At 35.1% G+C, this 23,105-nt stretch overlaps 1 protein-coding gene across 1 annotated transcript; it reads right to left on the bottom strand.

Moving 5' to 3' along the window:
* Window positions 1–341: 341 nt before the first annotated feature.
* On the bottom strand, window positions 342–1,724 carry LOC113311236 (F-box protein At3g07870-like). Its single transcript, XM_026560080.1, has one exon. The coding sequence runs from the start codon at window positions 1,722–1,724 to the stop codon at window positions 342–344; it is 1,383 nt and encodes a 460-aa protein (XP_026415865.1).
* Between the last annotated feature and the right edge of the window lie 21,381 nt (window positions 1,725–23,105).

Here is a 23,105-nt window from a genome sequence, read left to right as displayed (position 1 = left end):
CACTAAGAAATGGCCAGAAATCAAGACTTGGACTTATTCTTCTTGGCCGTGCAACGTGTCTTATATATATATATATATCAAGTAGACCATGTTGAAGCTGGAGACACCGAAGAAAGGGGAAAGGAGAAGAAAGCTGATGCACGTACAATTATTGAACAAAAGATCAATATGTATAACATTACTACCTCTATTTCAAAAAAATAGGTCGGCCTCAAGAGAGACCAACTACGTTGCCGGAAACAAAATAAATAATCTGACTAAAGACAGACCAAAGTCCATTCTTTTTTCTTTCTTTTTTTTTTCAGTATTACTGTCTGTATTTATGTTATCCAGACTCACCACTAGGTGATCATATCCAATATCGTACTAGTTTTTTCTCCTAGTCGTCTCAACGAAACAAAGCTATTGGAGTGTGCCACAGCTTTGTCATAATTTCTCCACTCCCATGGTTTTGCAGAATCTTCCTCCGGCCGAGCCATTCCAAGATCCCCAAGTTCTGTTGTAGTTAAATTTTTCAGGTCATGAGCAACGACATTTTTCTCTTTGCACCACAACAATATTTGTCCATTCTTGAAGATTGCAAAAGGTCGATGCATAATCTCCCAATTCATTGATACAGTAAGTTTTCTCGTCCATGATGAGTTACCCTCTTGTACTTTTTTCGCCTCAGATATATCAGTTAGTTTATTCTTCTTATTCAGTACCCACACCTCAGATGCACAGCTTATGGATGTCTCTCTCGAACAGAATACGCACAATTGTCCTCCTAAGTTCGCAAGCACAAAGCTTCCCCAGTCTGATGGTAACGTCTTAGGTGGATATTCAATGAAGTGGAAATCCTCGTCTAATAAATCAAAGGACATCATCCGATCCCCTGGAAACACATCCCAGTGAAGAGCTCCGTTAACATGGAGACCATGACTTTTGTATACACGCCTAGGGCTAGGAATATCTCTTTTATCCCTCCATCTATTTAAGTGGTCACCAAGTGTGTATATTTGTACCTGTCCTTCACACAAAGCTCTATCTGAATTCAACTTGTAGATGATTCTGACAACCTTGTACTCGCTAGTTGAAGGAACGTAACCAAATCCATAAAAGAGTATACGGATTCCAGCATCCCAATACTCATTGTTATTCTCAAATAATCTTGGAAGCTCTACACATTCTCGGGTGATGGGATTACAAATATAAACACGTCCACATATGTTTTTACTTATTTTTGTCGTTAAACAAACCAAACCATTGCACGAACCAACCGTGATCAATGGCGTTTCAGAAGGAAGGCTGATATTGAATGTCCTTATAAGTTTCTTGCAAGATTTGTCATCATATTCTACGTAATATAGAGACGAACGATTATCTTTCTCAATGCTATTACCCGTGAAAACTAAACTAATCTCACCTGTATCATTCGCAAGACAATCGTACGCGTCATCTTCATAATGGTTGTCATAATCGAGCGGTTGTTTTAGAAGTTGTAGTTCACGATGAAAATAATGGAGGTGCCGATCAATAAAATAATTGTAATTACTATGATTATAATCTACTACTGGTCTGAGAAGATTTCTCCACGTTTTACACACACGTCTACATTCTAAAACAGATTCACAAGGTAACCGAGGAAATATATCTAACATGATATCTCCAGGAACATAATCATTGAAAATTGTTTCGTACCTCCATTGCCGACCGGCCCCAAGAGAAAGTTTCGAGTTCTCCATTGAAACAACTTCCTCCAACTACAAGCAACTCTGGTAGAAGGTTTATGCTATTTTTATATATAAGCACATCTTGCATGTAGATGAAGCAATGGAATTACTTGATTCAATTAGGAACAGAATTCCTTAATTCAATTTGGATTCTAAGTATTGAATTTTAATTAAGGTTTAGTCAAAAAAAATTACAGTTTGAGTAGAAACTTGATTCCTTTTTTTTTGTATGAATTTCCTCCTTCGCAGCCTATGTTGTAAAGACGAGCACCTTTGGCGTTTAAAAAGCACCAAGGCGAGGTGACCCGGGCGAAAATATCATTTATTCTGAATCTGTGCGAAAGTATTATTTTTTCTGAAACGAGATAATAATATCACTTTTTCTGAAACAGTCCCACACCGACAACCGTTGCACTAATTTAACTTCTTCCACCAGAAAATAAAAACGAAATAAAAGGAGAAGTGAAACCGTGAATCTCTGACAGCTGGCAATTGATAAAATAGTTAACGGTGTTCAAGAAAACAACTAGATTTTGTGCCCGTGCTACACTCGGGAATTTTTGTTCTTTTAGCCATATCTTTTATTAGGTGTCGTGGGGTTTCGTCCCGTCCCATCACGATATATTTTTGATTAGGTGTGGCTCGGCTTCGGCTTCGCCTCGCCCCATCCCGATGCATTTGATTCGGTAAAGCTCGGCTTCGCCTCGCCCTAGTCCCGATATGATTTGGTAAAGCTCGGCTTCGTCTCGCCCCAGCCCCGATATGATTTGGTAAAACTCGGCTTCGCCTCGCCCAAGTCCCCATTTGATTTGGTAAAGCTCGGCTTCTCCTCGCCCCAGTCCCAATATGATTTGGTAAAGCTCGGCTTCGCGTCGCCCCAGCCCCGATATGATTTGGTAAAGCTCGGCTTCACCCAAGTCCCCATTTCTTGTAATATTATTAAAGTTGCTAGAACTCTGAAATTCACGTTGTGTCTTGATGAGAGTATAATCATTCTTAAGAAATTATGTGTTTTGATTAGTTACGAGTCAACTATTCTTCATATGCACTTTCCCATTTGACAACAAAATGAACACTGGCCTCGCTAAACTACGTCTGAGATATCCTACTCATCATTTTGTTGAACTGCCGTTAAAAATATAAACAATTATAATATGAAGAAGCATATAAAATGACATTTAAGAAAACATTGAGACGATGAAAAGCACCATCATAATGCACTTATACTCTGTCTCTTCAACTGAGAAAGGTAGTGGTTCAATAGAGAACGTGAAATTATCCGGTAGCTTGATTGAGTGGTTTTACACTGAAAAGTTCTTTAAATGATAGTGCCATTGAAAAATCTAATGCTTTGGCAACTGGTACTTCCACCTGAATCCCCCACTTGTGTATACTGAAAATTGATAGAAAAGAATTGTAAAAGCAAATATGTTGTGGTAACTACATGATATAAGATTATGAAGGTCCGACTCTGCTTCTCATTAGGAACAAAAGGGCACCACAATCTAGTATACTTGGAAACTACAATGTGCTTTCTAAGTTGAACAGATACATTCAGTACCTATGTATGATACATAACATGCACCTCAACAAATATGAAGGAAATTGTACGACAAAACCAAGAAGGTGTGATTTGTCACAAACTCTGTATACAAAAAAATAGATATAACTAAATGTCATATAACCGAAAAATAAGAAAAATAAGCTCACATTTAGAGCATGAACTAAAACATAATGTGTATACAAAAAAATAAAACCAATAGATATATATTTGAGTTAGATAAAATCGATTCTCCGCTTGTGTTAACCTCTTTCAACAATAATGTTTTTTAGGATTCATGATTGTTGGGTCATGACCATGTAACAACTACATCGAGAAGGCTAGCGCCATATGTTGGTGCTGATTTATACATAGTTTCTCATAGTTCCCATTCTTGATGTTGCATAATGCTTAAGCTTTATTATAGACCTCATTGTTCCTTTATATCTCCCTTTACTGCTGTCGATAGGCGTCCTGAAAAATTGAATATACCTACAACTTTCCAGTTCACCAAATATATATGGACAATGAAACGAATGACTGCCACATAAATTACTTTTGGAAGCTAGCCGAGCAACAATATGAACTGGAAAGGCATTAGTTTTCCCAGCTAGAATTGGGTTAGAATTAACACGTCTAACTGGATATAAGGATTTGTGCAAGGAACCGTAGACGTACAAATGCTAACCAAGTTCATATATGAGCAGCAATTTCTCCATTTATAGCATGAAAAGAGTTCAATAACTATTCTTTTTTCTGTCCTATAAAACAGTTAATAGTGATTCACAGTTTGCATAAGTAACAAGACATCATCAACCTAACCAATGTAAAATACGCATACCTTAGTTCTACCCTTAACTTGAAGGTATTGCGCAATTCTTTGGCTTCCACATCATGAGACTTAAAATTTGGAGGGCCTGATCTTGGGCTTTTGTTGATTTCAGCTAGCTTGAGAACTTTCTTAAGCATTTACACAAAAATATCCTTAAATAAATTTTCTGATTTAATATACTGCCAAGTGTATTAGCTGAACGACAGAAGGTAAACATACACACAATCAATGAAGAAGAAAATTGGAAACAACTTACTATAAAGATTTGATAGTAGTTCATCTACAATATCTGGTACAGAGAGAAAATTGGGAGGCACAAGTAGTTTTTGTAGAATGTACCACTCCTAAGGAAATTATCCTTTTGCATCAAGCTTTTGTTTTTTCTTTTATCCCCGCGGGAATTCCTTTTTAGGATTTCCAGAACCTTGCAATAAAGAATGCTACATTCACTGTTTAGGGTTCTATTAAAAGTTGCAAACAAGAGAAAGACTATTCAAACAAATTCATTATGTACAAATTGAATGTAGCCTAAGCAAATAAGATAGAGTAAAGAAGAAAAACTATTGAAGAGATGCTTTAGACAGTATATAAGCACAAAACCTATATTTTCTGCCTTGTAGACTTGTTGTCCATGTTTTCAGGGATATTGTGTAGTGGAATATTCCCAAGTCCTTCGTTCATCACCTATTAGCACATAAACAATAATACTTGGTTTAACCAAACATTTTCCATAGACATGCTATGGTACATAAGGGTGCTTTTGACAGAAAAAAAAAAGTAATAAACAAAAAGGAAAATAGGAAGAAACCGTGAAGCATATGATCACTTGACTTGCAAAATCAGAATGTAGATTACTTGTACGTCCTTCTCCCACGCTCGACGTGTTATCTCTTCTTGTGTCAAAAGCTCAACAACTTGAGCGGTGTCATTAGCATCATAAATTGATCCAGGCCTCAGTCCATCACCTATTGATAAATCCACCTCAATATTGATTACGGATGTCGAGGATATCATCCCAGTGCTCATAAGCGAAATTCTCCCTGTAATAAGCCAAGCACCATTTTGGTGTGACGAAAAATCGTATCTGATGAAAAAAAAGTTGCTTAATCTATGCGCCTCACTTCTTTGTACTGTTTATAGACTCAGAGAATCAAAGAGACACAAACAAAAGGGTTAGGGTTCGGTTCGCAAACAGAAAAATCCAAAAATAAAACGAAATAAAAACAACTATAACAAAACAAATAACAAATGACTAAATCTTCTTCATCCATCATCTTACCTTGAATACCTGTAATCCCTAAGAATGCATCTAGACTTCAAGTAGCGCCACAAAGTTCATCCTTCAACCTTGATCAAGTCTAACTAATTTCTACTTGATCCAGTTTTGTTCATCTCAACAGCACATGGAACATAAATTAGGGTTTACGTAAAGGGTTGTTGTGATTGTAGAACATAAATTAGGGTTTACGTAATTACTGTTTCAAAATATGTAAAAGAACCCACTACCAACAATCAAAAAAAATTTAAAAAATAAAGGATAAGGACGATGAATTAAACATAGAGAAGTAGAATAGGGGGAGGTACATAATGGAAAGCCTTAAGCTTCTGGAAAGTTTATGGTTTCTGGATTGTAGGATTGTTCTCTGGATTGGAAGCATATCATTAGTTGTTTGAAGTCTGGACGATCTTTGGATTTAGCTTTTGTTGGTAAGGTAACCGAGGATCATTATAACAGGAATTCTGACCAAGTAATAATAGGCTAGGTTCACATAAGCTAGGACACTTTTCCATCCAGCACCAACAACAACCCCTGCAAGTGATTTTTAACGTATTGAATCAATAAAAAGTGAGTTTCAAAGTATTGGATCATAGTATCTGGACAGAGACGGGGCCTATGGCACACACCAGAATCCATTTCCCCATTGCTGTAGCTTCTCTGGTAGCAACACCAACAACAGCTCTAGAACTACCGATTGCCCCATTGAATGTATAAGTAATTCTGAAATCGAAATTCAATTGAAATTGATAGGGAAAAAAATAGAGAAATATTTGAACCTGGAATATTTTTTCTCGATTGATTTCTTCATCTTATTGGAAATCGATCTCAACCAAACTCTTATCATCATCCAAGAACTCTCAAACCCCCATCTCCGATTAACCCACTCTCATTCTTACCGATTTAGACTCATTCTCAGTTGCTCTTCCCAAAACCAAACCCTAGATTAGAATAGAAATCCTGAGATTAAACCCTAATAAAATCATCAAAATCTTGAGCTACAGTATCTAGATCAAAGCAAAGAGGATAGGAAAAAATCAAATTCATACCTGGTTAAGAGTTATCGTTTGTGTACCTGTTGAGATTGAAAGAGATCAGGGCTGAATTCAATTTACTTGTTGATTCGAAATAGAACCCAATCCTCCTCGAAACAAATACTTGAGATTGACGCAAGGTTGTTGAAATCAAAAGATTTACCCAAGGTTAAAGATTCATTTAAGGAGACGAAGAATTTTTTCGAAATCAAAATACAGAGTTGAGGAAACGAAGAGTTATGTCTTTTATTTTTTCTTAGGGTTTGGTATGTGTGTTTTTTTGGTTTTATGTTTTGTGGGACCAGCAAACACTACACCAAATTTGGGTTTTTGTAACAATAGGATTCCTAACTAAATTTTATTTGGTAACTCAAATGATCCATTATAAATCTAGTAACTCATATAAAGGGTTAGCAAATTAAGAATTAGTTACCATAATTTGGAATTAATTCATAAAAACTAAATAATTATTGAAAGTGTGAGATCATTGGTTATACATCCCTAACACATTTTACACTAAATCACTATTTCTAATATTCCTACCCAAAATCCATGTATACAAAAATCCACCCCATCTTTATAACTCTTTGTCTTTTTTGTAGTAACACAATTTTACATAGCTAACACATTGATTTATTTTAAAATGTAGAAAATGTAAAATAAAATTATAGGATTTTGTAAATCTTTTTGTTTTGAACCAACTGATAGTGCTAGGACCCTAGAATAACCTAAACCCGGAACTAATCCATACTGTTGCCTTTGGGAACCAAAATTTGAGTTCCATACTGTATTTTACTTGACATAACCAAATCAAATCGAATTTCATCCATACCTTAACAAAACCAGTTGAACGAAAGAGAAAACTCCTTATGCACAATGGTTGGCTTCTTCCTCAGAAGAGAAAATTCAATCGAATTCTAGCCAAACTCCAATCAAAGAAAATCCTGTGTTCATTCTTATGGTTCTCTTTGTTTTCTTCAATTATAACGGTGAAGATGATTCATTTCTGGAGAATTTGATTTCGTTGGAATTTGATTATAACAATAAAGATGATTGATTTCCGGTGAATTTGTTTTCTTCAACTCATATTTATTGTTTCTGGTATGATTCTCTTCTTATTCTTATTCGATTGCTCTTATTACAGTTCTTCAATTATGAACCTAGGGTTTAAACAATGAGGGACTTTCAAAATTTTGTTTAATTTGATTTCAATTATGATTGGGGTCCGTCAGATTGACTTTGTTGAGGCTTAATGATGTTTCCGAGTTATTTTCAGAATGTCAGTACTTTGATGTTGCTTAAAAACATCAATTAAGATGGAGACTGTGTTTTTGCTGGAAGTTATAATGTACCAGTCTCATGTCCATTTCCTTTAAGGACATGGTTTCACTTTTATCACCAAAACCAACTAGGGGTTTCCTTCTCATCGTCATTGTATAGACTAATATAATATTACCAATTGATATGCTGCTAATCCCAGTTGGTGGAGCAAACAAAATATGGATTTATAGGAAAAATAGCAGCTGAAAAGGAAACGATGATTTCATTAACTTTGAAATGGAAACCAATGTTATCTCAGAAAAGGAAAACTCTAGCCTTTTCCCCAAATTTACAACTTGATCGACTATACATAAGTGCCAAAATGGGTGGTATATATATATTTTGATTGCTTTCTAAATGTAGACATCTTTTGAGATATTCAATTCAAGATGCATCTTCCTTTATATACTGCATTATTATTCTTAACAAGCATTTTTTTGTTTCTTTATACATCATGGTTGATATCTACACTGTTCGGGGAGGAAAATAATCTCACGGAACTGGTGGATGACATGATTGATTTGGTGCACTCAAATTTGTGTTCGGTAACACAGAACTTATAATTTTTCCTTCCAACCAGTTTCCCAAGTTGTACGGAGGTAACCTTCAAAAGCTTTAATCTGATAATATTGGTTACTTAAATTTGTCTATCGAGATTGAATCAGGTTCACTTTCAACAATTTCTCCTGATTCTTTTGCAGAATTTTGAGGGGAACCTTATCTATGGGGAGTATATTGAAATAGAATTGTTCCAGTGTAATTCCTCCTCTACATTCTTGTAAGAACCAGTAGTTACCATAAGCCTATCATCCTTGCACTATTGTCTCTGTAAGTATTTTCCTGGGAAGTGAAGAATGTTCACTTGGTCGTGTACTGGGACTGTTAACTCAGTTATGGATTCATACTTATTGTAAATGTTGCACAAACTAGTATTGGTTCTGGAGTTTAGAGAGTGTCCTGTTTCCTCGAGTTGAACTCTAATACTGATGGTTGATCTTCTTTTCTATTTTATGGTTTTTTTCTGAAGTTTTCTTGTTTGTGTAAAGTGTAAACTTCTGATACCTTTCCCCCTTTATCTGTTATAGGTAACAGTTTCTGCGATAAAGATGGAATAACGTCGTATTTCACTCATTTTTAGAGTATGCCTTCCAGTCTCAGAGTGTTTGGACATCTTTTAGGATTTAATTTTCTGTTTACACAGTCTTGTCTTCACAGTTGTAATCAGGCAATATTCATTGTTATAGAAAGTATATCTTTCTTATGTAATTGCTTTGTTTGATTTATGAGCATACTTGTACTTTTGCATCCAGCGACGGTGGCTCTAAGTAATGGCTTGCTAACATTTACATTATTACTTCAGCGTTATTTTGAGCACCTTCTTTCACTTTTTTTTTATGTACATTCAACTTTTCTATCTTTAGCTGTGCTTTCCCTCTGCCTTCGATATCCTCGCAGAAATTTCAGAAGAACATCTGAGATGATTCGAGCTTTTCTTGAAACGGAACAGGTGAATTTTATTTTTCAGAATGCTGGGAGAAGTGGAAAAGTCTTGGATGTTTGAAAAACATAGATTTGGTAAAGTATATACAAAGATGGGATCCTTGAGGTGTTGCTGGCTTTGGCTGCCAGCAAGCTTGGATCTTCTTTAAATTGGTCAGCAAGAAGAGTTGTCCTTTTGAAGCCTTTGGAAATCCATCTGCAATTTCAGGTGTCATAGGTAATCGTTTTTCCCTTTTTCTTTAGATTCTTTCAATTGTTTCTGATCATTTCTTAATAGGTTCATAAGAATAGAATTCCAGTCCCTCACGTGATCGAATGAGACTTGGTTCCTTGAAGTTTGTCATCTTAACTAAATACATACTTACAACTCTGTTTTAAAGAAGCACTTGACCACTTGCTGCTGTGAATGCTTCCCTTATTATAATATTTGAAATGATGCTTTAGGTGCTTGTTTGATTAATATTTTTAGTGCCAGCCAGACCCTTACATGTATTATGTTTCAGTGTGGATGGAAAGCTTGATCGCATGTCCTTGTTTATAGATTTTGTGATATGTGAGAATTGGTAAGCCACAGAGTTAAAGATGCATTTCATCTAGAAAATACTGTACTAAGGATAACAATTCTAAAACTTTCTTCGCTGACTATTATGTTTCAGTTTTTTCTCCCACACCATTTTTCCAATTCCTCTTTTGACTCACTATTTCACTTGAATGACTAAACTGAAAATCACTTTTTAGTAAGGGTTTCATGAAACTGCGGGTGCGATTGACTTTTTTGTGCTTGCTTGTGTATGTATGAGTGATTAAATGTGTTTGGTGTTGACAAATTCTGAAGATAGTCATATAAATTCTTTAAACTATACATGTGTAAATACCAATGAATCTGTGGTGCAATGGTAGCACGTCTGACTTCAAGGCAGAAAATGCGTGTTCGATTCACGCCAGTTTCACTAATTTGCATTTTTCATCAATTCTCTCTTTGTAGCGCAAATTATTTAAATTGTGAAATTGGGGGTAAAGGTTCATATGGAACGGTGACGTGTTTTAGTAATGCAAATTATCTTTTACTATATGTGCATCTTAAATCCCAATAATCTCGATTAGTTCATCGGGATCCTCAACCTACCGATATTATTGGTTACAGATATAGAACTACTGAAAATATGGAAATAGGAAGGTACGCGTACCGACTCAACTGTATTGGTTCTGGATAGGTGGTACGCATACCGCCATAGCTCTATGGTTCGACGATTTTGGGTATGCATACCCGGTATGCAAACCAAAATCATTTGTTCGTGAATTGGATTTTCATGGTATGCATACTCGGTATGTACACCGGGGTATATCTCTAGCAATGTGAACTGGTGTATGTCTCGTGTCATCTCCGATTATTTCGTGTATATCCCTAGCTAAATCTGATTTGTGTCTCATAAATTGATTGATGACTGGAAATGTACCGATTTTGTGCACTTAATTGTATTTCCTCATTCTCGTTTTAAAAACGGATTCTCGATTTGGAATTAGATCGATCTTGTAACTCAAAATTACAATCTTCATACGAGGGTTTAGTCTTGATATAATGTCAAAGTCTTGTTTGTTATCGATTCATTTTGAGAAACTTAGAGTCTTTATCCGAATCCTAAACCTACTGATATTGTTCGTAATAGCAAACTTTTCCAACTCAATAAGCTGTTGAGTTGTCATTACGGTAAGATGTCTTACAAGTGTTTTAGAGAGTTAATCAAATTCCAAACATATCGTAGAATAGTTTGAGTGCATCTGAAAATATTCAACAGGAATGGTGTGCATAACAAGTATGTGTACCAACCCAATTCGTGAACTCAAAACACCAAGATATGCGTACATGGCACGTGTACCTCAAGGCGGTTTCTGAATTCAGGAACTTTAGTATGCATACCGGGTATGGGTACCACAAAAGACCAATTCACGAACAAATGATTCAGGTATCTAATGTCAGTCTTTGTTCGTTATAATTCATTTTCAGAAACTCGATTTTTGTTCGTAAAATTTCACAAGTACAAAATCTAAACTTCTAATTAGAATTTAAATCGACTCCCTGAACACATTCTTCGGAATTTCTACCAAGTCAAATGTCGATAATTATATCAGCAACAAAAAATTTGGTTTGGAAGGAACAAACATTTACTAAGTTGAGGAAGAGGATTTTCCGGGACAATCTTCAGTTCATCGTGGGTAAAAAAACATCTTAGATTTAATTTTAGAATCCAGTTTATTATGAATTCTTTTTTGGAAAATCGGCCTTTAGATTTTTCAGAGCAATCATTAGTTCGACATAGGTCAAGAATATTGTTCATATTATCATTTAATAACCTCTTCCACCAAGTGGAAATCTTCACCTGGCTCTAAACCTACAAATGTTTCTCATATTACCCTTAATGACCTCTTCCACTAAGTATAGAATCTTCATTGGAGCTATAAACTGACAAGTGTTTTTCATATTATCTTTAATGATCTCCTCTACTAAATCAAAATATTCATCGAAATCCTAAATCTACCGATGTTGTTCATATTATCCTTAATGACCTCTTCGACTAAGTCGGAATCTTCACTGAAGCTCTAAATCTACTAATATATGTTATATTATCCTTAATAATCTCTTCTTCCACTAACTCAAAATCTTCATCAGAATCATAAACCTACCAATATTTTTCATATTATCCTCAATGTCTCCTACTATGTCGGAATATACACCTGAGCACGAAACCTACCAATGTTTGTCAGATTTTTTTATTGACCTCTTCCACTTATAAATCTGAATTTTTAACGAAACCCCTAATCTATCCTCACTAAGTTTTGAAAAAAAAATTAATCAAAAGAGAATAACAATTCTTGATTTCATTTCTGATTCATTCTTATATATTTTTCGGATTTATATATAGTCAGAAGGTCGATAACAATATCCAAATTTATTCTGATTTATGTATAGGGGTAGGATCCGTTGACATGGTTACATGGTGACACCTTTTTCTATAAAACATCTAAACGAAGATCAATTTGAAACTGATATTTTAATGACATGTTCCTCATATAAATCTCTACATTCCTACCAAAAATGAGAGTATTTCGAAATACGAAACTTTGGATTTTGGTCTTACGAATGTTCAAAAGAAACACACTTGTGTTCAAAAGAAACACACTTTACTCAATCCGTATGACAATCCATAACCAATGTCCACCGTTCAAAAATCTCCGCAATCCGTATGAAAATCAATCCCCACCGTAAAAATTTTTTTATACAAAAACCTAAACTTTATTTCTCCTCTCACTTTCTCTTTCTCGGTGGTTCTCCTCTCTAACTCCCTCGCAACCAAAACCCTCTCTCGTAACAGAATTTCCAAATCAAGTTCTAACATGAATCCTTGAATCCTTGTTAATCCGCGAATCAAAAACGAACCAGTAATCGAAAAAAAAGCCTCCAATTGAAACATTCATAACCCTAAAATTTTGATATTTTCCCTGAAATTAAAAAACCCTTGTTATGTGATAATAATTGTTCTTCGATCTATATTTTCCCTGAAATTAAAAAACCCTTGTTCTGTGATAATAATTGTTCTTCGATCTACTAGCCAACGATTGAGGTATAATCTCGATCTTAATTTGTTGTTATTTTTTTGTTTTTGTTTGTTGTTTTGGATGATATTGTTTGATTTTGATCTGAAATGGTTTCTTCTTTACTCTTTCTTAGGCAAAAGAAGAATTAATGAACAAGAAGAAGTCTTTTCATGAACCCTTAATGTTGTCTATCTTTTTTGTTGCAATATCACTTCAATTTTTGTTCTTATTTTTTTTTTTACTCGATCTGAAACTAGGGTTTTTCAATTTGGGGATTTTCTGACTTTGTCAGTGAAGATGATACATATAGAATTTATTATGGTTGGTTGTTTTGAACACATGAAGGGTTTGTTGCTATTGGGTTGATTTATTTGTGTTCGAATTTTTTCTGGTTTTGACATGGGTTTTCAGCATTGCAGTCATTAAGGTGTTTAGACTGTTCAGTTTAGTGTGATGAAGAAGTTTGCTATTTATTGTTCTTCTGATTTGTTGTTGTTGTTATGTTGCAGATGAATAGAAGTGAAAACCCTAACAGTGAAGTTTGGCAGGGTAGAAATGGTGCTCGGCAAGGTGGTTATTTTTAGTTACTAGGAACGTTTTTTGATTACAGATTCATTAAATTAATGCGAAAATTACACAAATAGTATGCTTACAATGTCTGTATGATTTGTATAAAGTGATATGTTCTTCTATGACTGAAGTCTGTTTTAGTTCGTTTGTTGGAAGCAGATGAAGGTACGTGTGAGTATGCATGGAAGCATATTAGCGAGTTTGTGTTGCAATGTTGGTGTATATTCTTATACTTCTTAATATTTTCTTTAAGAAACTTGACATTTGTGTAATGATTGTCATATATGTTGATCTAGTTTTGTGTAAATGACTAACAGGTTAGTAAACTATTGCCTATCTACAATGCCGCCAAATAGAAAAATAAATACTAAGAAGAGCAGCAGGTAATATCACAATCAACAAAGTGAAACATCATTGTCTTCCTAGACTTGATAATGTTTTGCCTATTTTAATGGTGTGGTCGCGTTTTATACAGAAGAATGGACATTATTTTGTTTGTATTTGGATGGGAAACCTAGGATAAAGATGTCAATTATAGGTCGGTATATCAACCATGCATTCGATAACATTGAACGTATTTCGTCTGTTGATTCATGAAAAATTGACCGATTTAATAGTAAAATGGTAAATTCTGTTGAACCTATTGTTCTACAGCGGAAATTCTTGGAGGAAGTTGATGAAGATCTAATGAAAAGAGAGATGTAAGAGCAGCATTAAGTCTCGTGAAGGAGTTACTGGGAAACCCGGTGGTCTTTGTTGCTTTGGCACAACAAGGCAGGTAACTATTTTGATTTTTTCTTTTTTTCCTATCAGTTGGTGCATTCTATCAATTCTTGGAACCATAGATGATTGTTCTTGAGTTGGTTCCTTATTAGCCCTTCTATAGTATGAATGATGGAGGATGGATCAATTTTGTTGTTTTTGTTCTTATTTAGTTGCATGCTTTTGATGTTAGTCTTATTTGTGTAAGTCTATAAGATGTACCATTAAATTCTGATTGCCAATGGGCACTTGTTTGATTTTTACCATTGGAGAGTAAGATGTAGCATTTGCAATGGTTGTCTTATTTGTGTTTAATTGCACTGCAGATACTCCCAAAGCTATACACTTTGGATGAATTGAAGCTGAATGACATTGATCCTTCAGCAATTCTTCACCTGTGGATGGGACTTTGAGTTCATTTGAAAGGTAACTTCAACTTGATGTTTTAATATCAAAGAATACAATTCACAAAACACGCCATGTGATATGCAGCATCATATCAATTGGACCCTTCTCTGGAAGCAGGCACCAATATATTTCATTAGCACTATATTTTTTTGTCGCAAATCTTTCTTTCAACGATTTGGAGTGACAAATTGTCTCTGCATTTAACTGACCAGACAAATAAATTCATGTTGCAAATTTTGATGGTTATTTGTTGTCAATCAAATCTTAATTTGTACATTTGCTGTCATACTTTGCAGGTTGATTCTCGAAAGCTTACATCCAAGGTCAGATTTCAATAACCTTTTTGAGTGGGTTACCCTGTACCAGTCCAGTTTTCTTTGGTTGCTGCTGAAGCTGGGGAAATAGTTATGAACAGGGTCAACTCTTATAAAAAGTAGGCTCTTTGTTGTATTTTCCCAAGTGTTTCAGCTTTTTAATCTGAAAGATTGCAATGTAAATTGATATTTTTGGGCTCAAATATACTGGATGAACACGAATTTGTAGTTTCACCAACATTCTTGTTATAAATTTGCACTTGAGAAGAATTTGATTCTGGCATGATATGAACTGCAGTGATATTTTCAGGTGACCTAAACCTTAAATTTTCAGGCAGCCGGAACCTGACATTTCAGGCCGGAATCACCTGAAACTGTTTTTTTTTATTTAAATCTAACAATTTCCTAATAGAAAAAATACGTTAGCCTATTTTGAAAAATAAGACACATGTCATCTCTTTATTAGCCACTTGAACTGTTATACAAAGAGTTAGCAAAGATTATAACACAATCTCCACATTACAAACTAAATATAAAGTGAAAATGCCAATAGTTAGGATAAATATTGTAATGAAAATCAAGTGTTAGCCTATTTAATTTCCCTAGTTGAATAAAAGAGTTAGAAAAAATCCTAACACATTATATAACTGCCTATAGGTCACCATTTTTTTAGTTATGGAAATTAGCTTGTATTTTTTAGTAATGCTTTTTTTCCATAAGGAAAACCTAGATATGGTGTAGTGAAATATCACCTTGCTGGTCATTCTCACCACCCATACGCTTTTTTTTATTTGTGTTTCATTCTCGTACCCTGCAAAAGATAAAGTCTCCACTAGAATAAAAACTCGAATTAAGAAGTATAAAAGCTTACCCGACATTAGTTTCAATCACTCAAAACAATTCAAAATACTTATGATCAACAATAGCACAACAATTCAAAAAAATTACTTACCCGGATGGTGATGAAGAGACACCTCTTTGCATCCTAAAGCACATGAGACTCATTACCTGTATTGTACCCACGATTATGTTAGTTTTTTTAGATATGATTATCAGCAAGGAATGCTAACAGAAAAAATAGTTAAAAAGATCTTGCAAAGTTTAATTGCTTTAGTGTTTACCTTCTTTTCGTTGCAACAGAAGCTCCAAATCTTCACAAACGGTTAAGCACAACAACAAACCAAGAACATCCAGAACAACCCCAGATTTGTGGTTGTTAATTGCCATCTTCATCCCCTCAACATTGAACCCATTTGGTGTATATGAAATAGACAAACTGAAATCAGATAATGGAACCCCAGTTTCACATACATTGTCATGGATTTAGAGTTAATTACTATAATTAAGCCAAATTTATAATATTGAATAACCAACAGACGAAATAAACTAAAGATCTGTGAAATATAAAGAACAAAAGCATTACCATTATCAACCCTAACTTTCAAAATCAAATCGCTCTTAATTTACAAAAATCAGCCGTAACTTATATCAACCGTTAATTAATTACCGCAATATATATTCGGAAACTAAAACGCAAAGGGGTACTTTAAAAGCAAAAGGAGATAGCATATATAATCAATCATAGGTTCACATGACACAAACATGGCATTCAACATGAGAAAATCAAAAATTAAAACAAAACCTTTGCAGGAAAAGTGTAAAGGAAAGGTATTATGAAAGAAGCTATACATGATAAACTGACCAAAGGTTTCACATCAAAGGCACACAACACACACAATTGTAATCTAGAATGTTCACAATAAGGTTTGATAGACGCATTTTTGTGTCTAATATCTCAATTGTATATATTTTTAGTGCTCGATCTTGTACTTATTCTGGTTATTTTATGTCATTATAGGTATTTTGGAGAAATAAGTTTTTGCGGCGAAATTGGCTGAGAATGCGGCGTTTGGACCTCCGTTGATAGAATACCGGAAGCGCCCCAGAAATACCCCGGAGGAACCCCTAAAAAGTGCGGAAAATATCCCAGAAAAATCAATATACAGACCCTCGATTTTGGATAAGGGGTAACCTAATTACTAAGGGGTGACCTATTTCCAGGCAGCTGCTAAAGGGAGAACAGCACAGGATAGAAGGACACCCACCTTCTTCACGTTTCAAATTAGAAATTTTGGCGGGAAACTATGTGCAGCGCCTGGCAAATTTTGAACGTGAAGCTTTGGGCAGTTTTAAAGAGATTCAACACCGGAAATTGATTGGGATGGACTTGATATGACTTAACAAGTTCATTAGAAGCAATTGGACCGATCAACTTGGGCTGGAATGGCCGGAAAAGGGAAACAGAGGTGAATAAGGAAACACGGTCCTGTTGGGTTTGTTTTTGGACATTCAAAGAGATTAAAGGCAAGAAATTCGTTCCAAAGGTACATATTCTATCTAAGGAAGAGTTTGATATAAGTGGGAGAGCTCAGAAACGCGTAAAACAATTTCTGGAAGGAATTAGTGACTGCCAAGGAAGGAAAGAAGATATTTCGAAGCGATTTGGGAGAGATTTAATCGTGCTGTGGTGTATAAATATATTGTTTGGGTCATGTAGAAGGGGTGTCGAGAGTTTGGGGTCGAAAGGAGAGCTCAGGAGGAGAGAATCGGAGATTACAGGAAGCCTGTCTCTGCTGCTGCTGAAGAAGAACAAGCGTTGCAACGAAGAACAGCGTCTCAAATTCGCAACACTGCTACAGTATTCTCTTTGTAACAGCTGAACAACCACATTTATCTTCAGTTATCCACACCTCCTGTAACAGTGAACTCTGTAACGCCATTACGTCGTTGCATATTCACTGAATCATATCATCTCTTCAATAAAAACAACTTTTGAGCCATGATTTATTCTTTTGAGCCTATGTTTTGATATGAGGAGCTAAACCCAAACACTGGGATGACGGAGGAAGCCCTATTTCACGCATGTGGTAATTCTAATAATTCTTTTATGACTATTTGCATTGATTTTTAATCGATTTATGATTTTTATTGAATGGGTGTGATTTCGTTTGATGGTGTATGCTTGGTCTATGTATTTTTGATACATCATGCTTTTGATTTACAATCATTACTTTTCAAAAATCTATTTTTGGCAAAGAACAAGAGTCCATATTTTTATTATTTGAACTATAATTGATTGGAATTATTATTTGAGTCGCATGAATGGAATTTGGTGGAATCCTGAGTCTCAGTACCTCTCGACATTGTAACAAACCTTTTGTGTATATATTTTCTATTTTTATTTTAAGTCTAGAACCCAATCTTATCGAGTCCGAGTTGAACGAACTTTACTACCACTTAAAAACTACATCAGTCCTATGGACAATAAATTCAATAGAAATTACAAAAAAAATAAAATAATGAAGCAAGAGATTTTCAACTTACCACCGATATTGAAGAGAACCCCTCCAGTTTGCAGGTAGACGACCTTTTCTACATAAGAATTAGAAGTAGAATTAAAGTCCATATATATACAATTATGCAAACAGATAGCGTTGTTCAAACTATAAAGAACTGCAACTGTTTGATTTCACATCATCATTTCAGTTCTGAAAGTACCATTAATTCCAATTGTTTAGCAGCCAGCTTGCAGGGGACAAATATAATATACCCATGCACTTACTTACTGGAAAAATAAGATAAATTGATTCATCTGGGATTCTTACCATCAGTCTCCAGCGTATTACCAACCGAATTTGCTACACCTTAGTTTTAAGCATCAATCCCATTGGTGCTTTTGAATCCTTGGTCATGAGCTGAAATGATTTGCACTCCTTGCTCCTTAAGACCTAAAAAAATCAAAAAACAACAAACTCTAGATTTAGTATAAGTGACAAACAAATGGAGTCTATGTAAAACTCATGGTTCTACGACAAAATTAATTACCTCATGGTTCTACGACAAATCAAATCAAAACACCCATTCTTCAGTCTCCCATCACCTCTAAAATGAAAACAAAAATAAATCATTAGCAAATAAATCAAAGAAACTGGTATGGGTGACGCGAATCACTAAACACCGATCCTACTTAATCAAGCAATTAAAACACCAGCAGAATCCTACTTGAAAACAACTACAACGGGTATAAAAAATTGAAGCAAAGTAATTTAATTCAATATTTCTCCCGGATAATACATCAAAAAGAAAAAAAATTAACAGGAATCATAGATTCAATCGTACAGTAATTACAGCAAGAGAAGCAACACTAATGGGAGAAAACTAAAACCCTAACCCTAGATTTTTGTATACCTGTTTTTGTCGATCGATTTGAAATCAGAAATTGAAGGAAGAGATTCTTTTTTTATTTCCTTGATCAAAACTTGTTGATGAAGATCGGGGAAGGAATTTCAGGGTTGGGAATGAATCAGATCGTTTTTTGATTTTTGTTTAGCTTCCCCTGTTAACTGAGAAGGCGCTTCCCCTAAATCACGTTAGAAGTGATAAGCCTTCACCTACAAAATCAAAACACATCTAAATCAAACCTTCTAATATGATTTCAAGGTAAAAAAGAGAAGAAAAAAAATCAACAGAAAATCATGGGAGAATGGAGAATCAAAACACAGGGGGAGAGGTGGAAGTGAAAATGACATAATCACACAATTAGAGTGATTATTACAAAAACCCTAGACTATAATCAGAAAAATTACCTGCAGTAGTCTTCCTTCTCAAAAAGAACTTGAAAAATAAGGAATGGAGAAGAAAAGAGACGCGATGGAGAAAGATGTTTCTTTCTTTTTTCTTTTTTTTTTAAAGAAAACAAGTTTATTAATCATAAAGAAGGAGTTTACAATTATTGGATGGAAGTCTGGCAACAAGCTGTGCTCCAATTTTTTTTCGGTGGATAGGGGAGAATAGAGGAGAAGAAGGAAGAAGACTGAAGAAGAATTTTTTTAGCTTTTTTTTTTTCTCGCGATTTTTTTTCGTTTACTTTTTTCGGGATAAATAAAGAAATTTCTTTATTTTGTGAAGAAAAACCTTGTTTTTCTCTCCTTTGAGGAAAAGTGAAACGAAACAATTCTATGAGAGGATGACGATCACCGTTCAACGTGGAGCCTAAGGAGCTTAGGATTTTAAAGGAATTAGATAATAGGAAATAACGTCAATTCTTACCTTTGTTCTTCAAACGGATCCTATCACCTATATTGGTTTTTTAGTCAACAAGAATGATGGGCACGTGCAAATGCACGTGCTTCGATCAATGGCTAGGAAATGATCTAGCAAGTGGGAGTAGCTTAATTAAGTCATATTATAATATACCAAATCACACCATCAAATTTTACTTCTCCTAATCTTCTCTTTGCGTTTATGCCTTCCCCAGAATCTTTGTTGGTCTCTCTCTCAAACTTTTATCTCCCCTGATAATCTAGAGTTCCTTCGTTTTTTTCTTAAAAGAAGAAAAATGATTGTAAAAATGAAATTGTTGTATGGTGGATTGATATCGATTTCTTTTACATTTGTTAGAACCTGAGTATTTATTATGGAATCGTAGAATTCATTTGCATCTTACCAAATGTCGATATCTATCTTTATCATGGAATGGTTGAATTCAGTTTCGTTGTATCAACAAAATGGCAGATCTGATTAATTCCCAGATTTTCTTTTTGTAGTTTCAATTACCATTATACCCTCACTTAATTATCTAAATGTTGACATATTTTCATAGAAGCAGGGTAAAATTGGAAACAACAGTTTGCAGCTTCATTTACTGTTGTTATCGGGAGTTGGCTTTATATAATATAGAATAGACGATGATTCGACATGACTCTACGAGAATTCATGAACTCATACACCAATTTACAAGGAATGTTTTTTTATTTTTTTTATTTTTTTCAAGCATGCAATTTATTAACCAAGTACAGGGCCGTACTTAGCTTTTTAGGGGCTCCGGCGAAAAACCGAAAATAGGGGCCCTAAATTTTTTTCAACTAGTATTTAAAATAAAAATGCGGATAATATAAATATGTTTCCAGAAAAAGAAAACAAACAAATATAAATATGTAATAAAATTAAAAACAAACAAACAAACATAATTATGTTATAAAAATTTTAAATGAAAACGATTGGACAATGTAGTTAATCTATTTCAAATGAAAAGGACTAGACAACGTAGTTCGTAGAATGTGGGTTCTATTTCACTTGTTGCGGCGAACTTGGTAGATTCGTCTAATAATTCCTCAAATCTATTATCTCTGCACTTCTCAAGAAAAGAAATAAGATCTTTTACTCGGTTTATGACAGCATCAAGATGTCTATCTTCTTTTCGTACCAATTTCCTAACAGAGTTTATTACAAGCACGACATGATGCCAAATAACCATCACGAATATAAATTCAAGATAGGTAAGACATGGACTGATAGTAGTTTTCTTCTTTTTTTTCTCTCTGGCGGGCAAATAGCCAGCTATTCTTATTATAAATAAAAAAAATAAAAAAATAGGGGCCCATTTCCCGCGGCCCTAGGCAATTGCCTATGTTTCCTGTATGGTTGGTACGGACCAAGTATTAGGTTAGAATTTGACACGAAGCGTGGTACCCACAAAGAAAGTAAAATCATACAAGTAAAAGGTAGAATGCTCCCGGCCTCATACACTAGAGGCCCAATTTTGCTCATGATTAGAAAACAACAACAAAGAAATTTATAAAAGTGAAAAAGTTACCGAGACTTTTCGTTTGGTATCTTTACTTTAAATAAAAAATTTCTTTAAAATGCACAAGGGAATATTGGGGATATTTCCCAAAATCCGCTGTCAACATAGGGGATATCCCCAATATTCCAGTTTTCGGGAATATGTCCCAGCTAGGGCTGCATAAGACCCGTCCACGATACCCAAACCCACCCGTACCCGTTAAGTCCGTGGGTTTTTAATCCATACCCGCCCGTTGTGGGTGCGGGGTTGGTTATGAAAAAAAAAAAACCGCTGTCTGTGGGTGCGAGGTTGGTTTAAGCTAATACCCGCCCATGCCCGCCCAAAAAACCCGCAGATTATATACCATTAGATAAAACTAATCCTAGTCGTCCATTATGAAACCCTAATACTAGTAGATAGGATAACTGATAACCCTCATTCACTTTCTACACTCTTCTCTCTGTTCGGCCTCTCCTCTTCTTCCTCCTCAGTTCTTCTACTTCACCTACGAACGATAATTACCAGAAATCTTCACCAGAAATCGACAACAACAACTTCGAATCTTCACCAGAAATCGACAACAATCGAAAAATCAACAGATTCAACACTTAATCTTCATCTGTGAACTTCTTAGATATGAATATTTTGGGGGTTTTGGTTTTTTTTCTCACTTAATCAAGGAGAATAGAAGTTACTCTAAATACTTGAATATAAAGCGGGTTTAAACCCGTTTAAACCCATACCCGCCCAACCCGTAGCGGGCGGGTAACAAAACCCGCCCGCTGTTTGTGGGTGCGGGGTTGGTTATGAAAAAAAAACCCGCAGTATGTGGGTGCGAGGTTGGTTTTAGCTTATACCCGCCCATACCCGCCCATGTGCAGCCCTAGCCCCAGCCGTCCAAAATTCCATCCAAAACCGTTAAGTAGTCAAAATTCACATACACTTGGGATTGCATATACGAATTAAAAAAACATATATTATATACTAACATCTTTACAAGGTTCAAGAACATATTAAGACAAAAAAAGCCTTGAAAAAATTGGATAAAAAGCTCGAACACATTTACAATAAATTGACTATTTAACGGTTTCTTGACGGAAACCGTTAGTTTGGTGCATATTCTCATAAACTGAAATCCTGGGTCATATCCCCGAGATGATAGTCGGTTTTGGGGCATATTTCCTATTTTCCCAATGCGGAATTCATAAAAGATTTGCTAACCAAAGAACTTGGCCAGGAACATCTTTGCAAGTCCTTGTTTCATATCGGGTGCCGCTGTCTCTTTAAGCTCGGGGAGTCTTGCAACATTGGACGATGCAGGGGGTTCCTTGCTAACAAGAAAATTACCAATCATACGAGAAAGAGACAAAAAAATGAAGCAAGTGCTGTCAGCATCAACAGAATGTAAACCCCTTTCGACCAGGTTGACATGAATAACAACTAAATAGATGTGATGATAGCTGTTTAATCCAGTCCCTGGCATATAAGTGTAAGTTTACAAATGTGAAGAGCATACAAGGATGAGGATCACCTGTTAAAGAATCACAAAATTGGTTAAGAAGACCAAATCAACGATTCGTGGGTGAAATGGACAGTTAGATTTTGATACTATTTAAAT

This window comes from Papaver somniferum, chromosome 9, assembly GCF_003573695.1.
Source record: "Papaver somniferum cultivar HN1 chromosome 9, ASM357369v1, whole genome shotgun sequence".
In the NCBI taxonomy this organism is placed as follows: Eukaryota; Viridiplantae; Streptophyta; class Magnoliopsida; order Ranunculales; family Papaveraceae; genus Papaver; species Papaver somniferum.
Note: the sequence above shows the minus strand (reverse complement) of the source record. Positions and strands in the feature narration are given on the sequence as shown.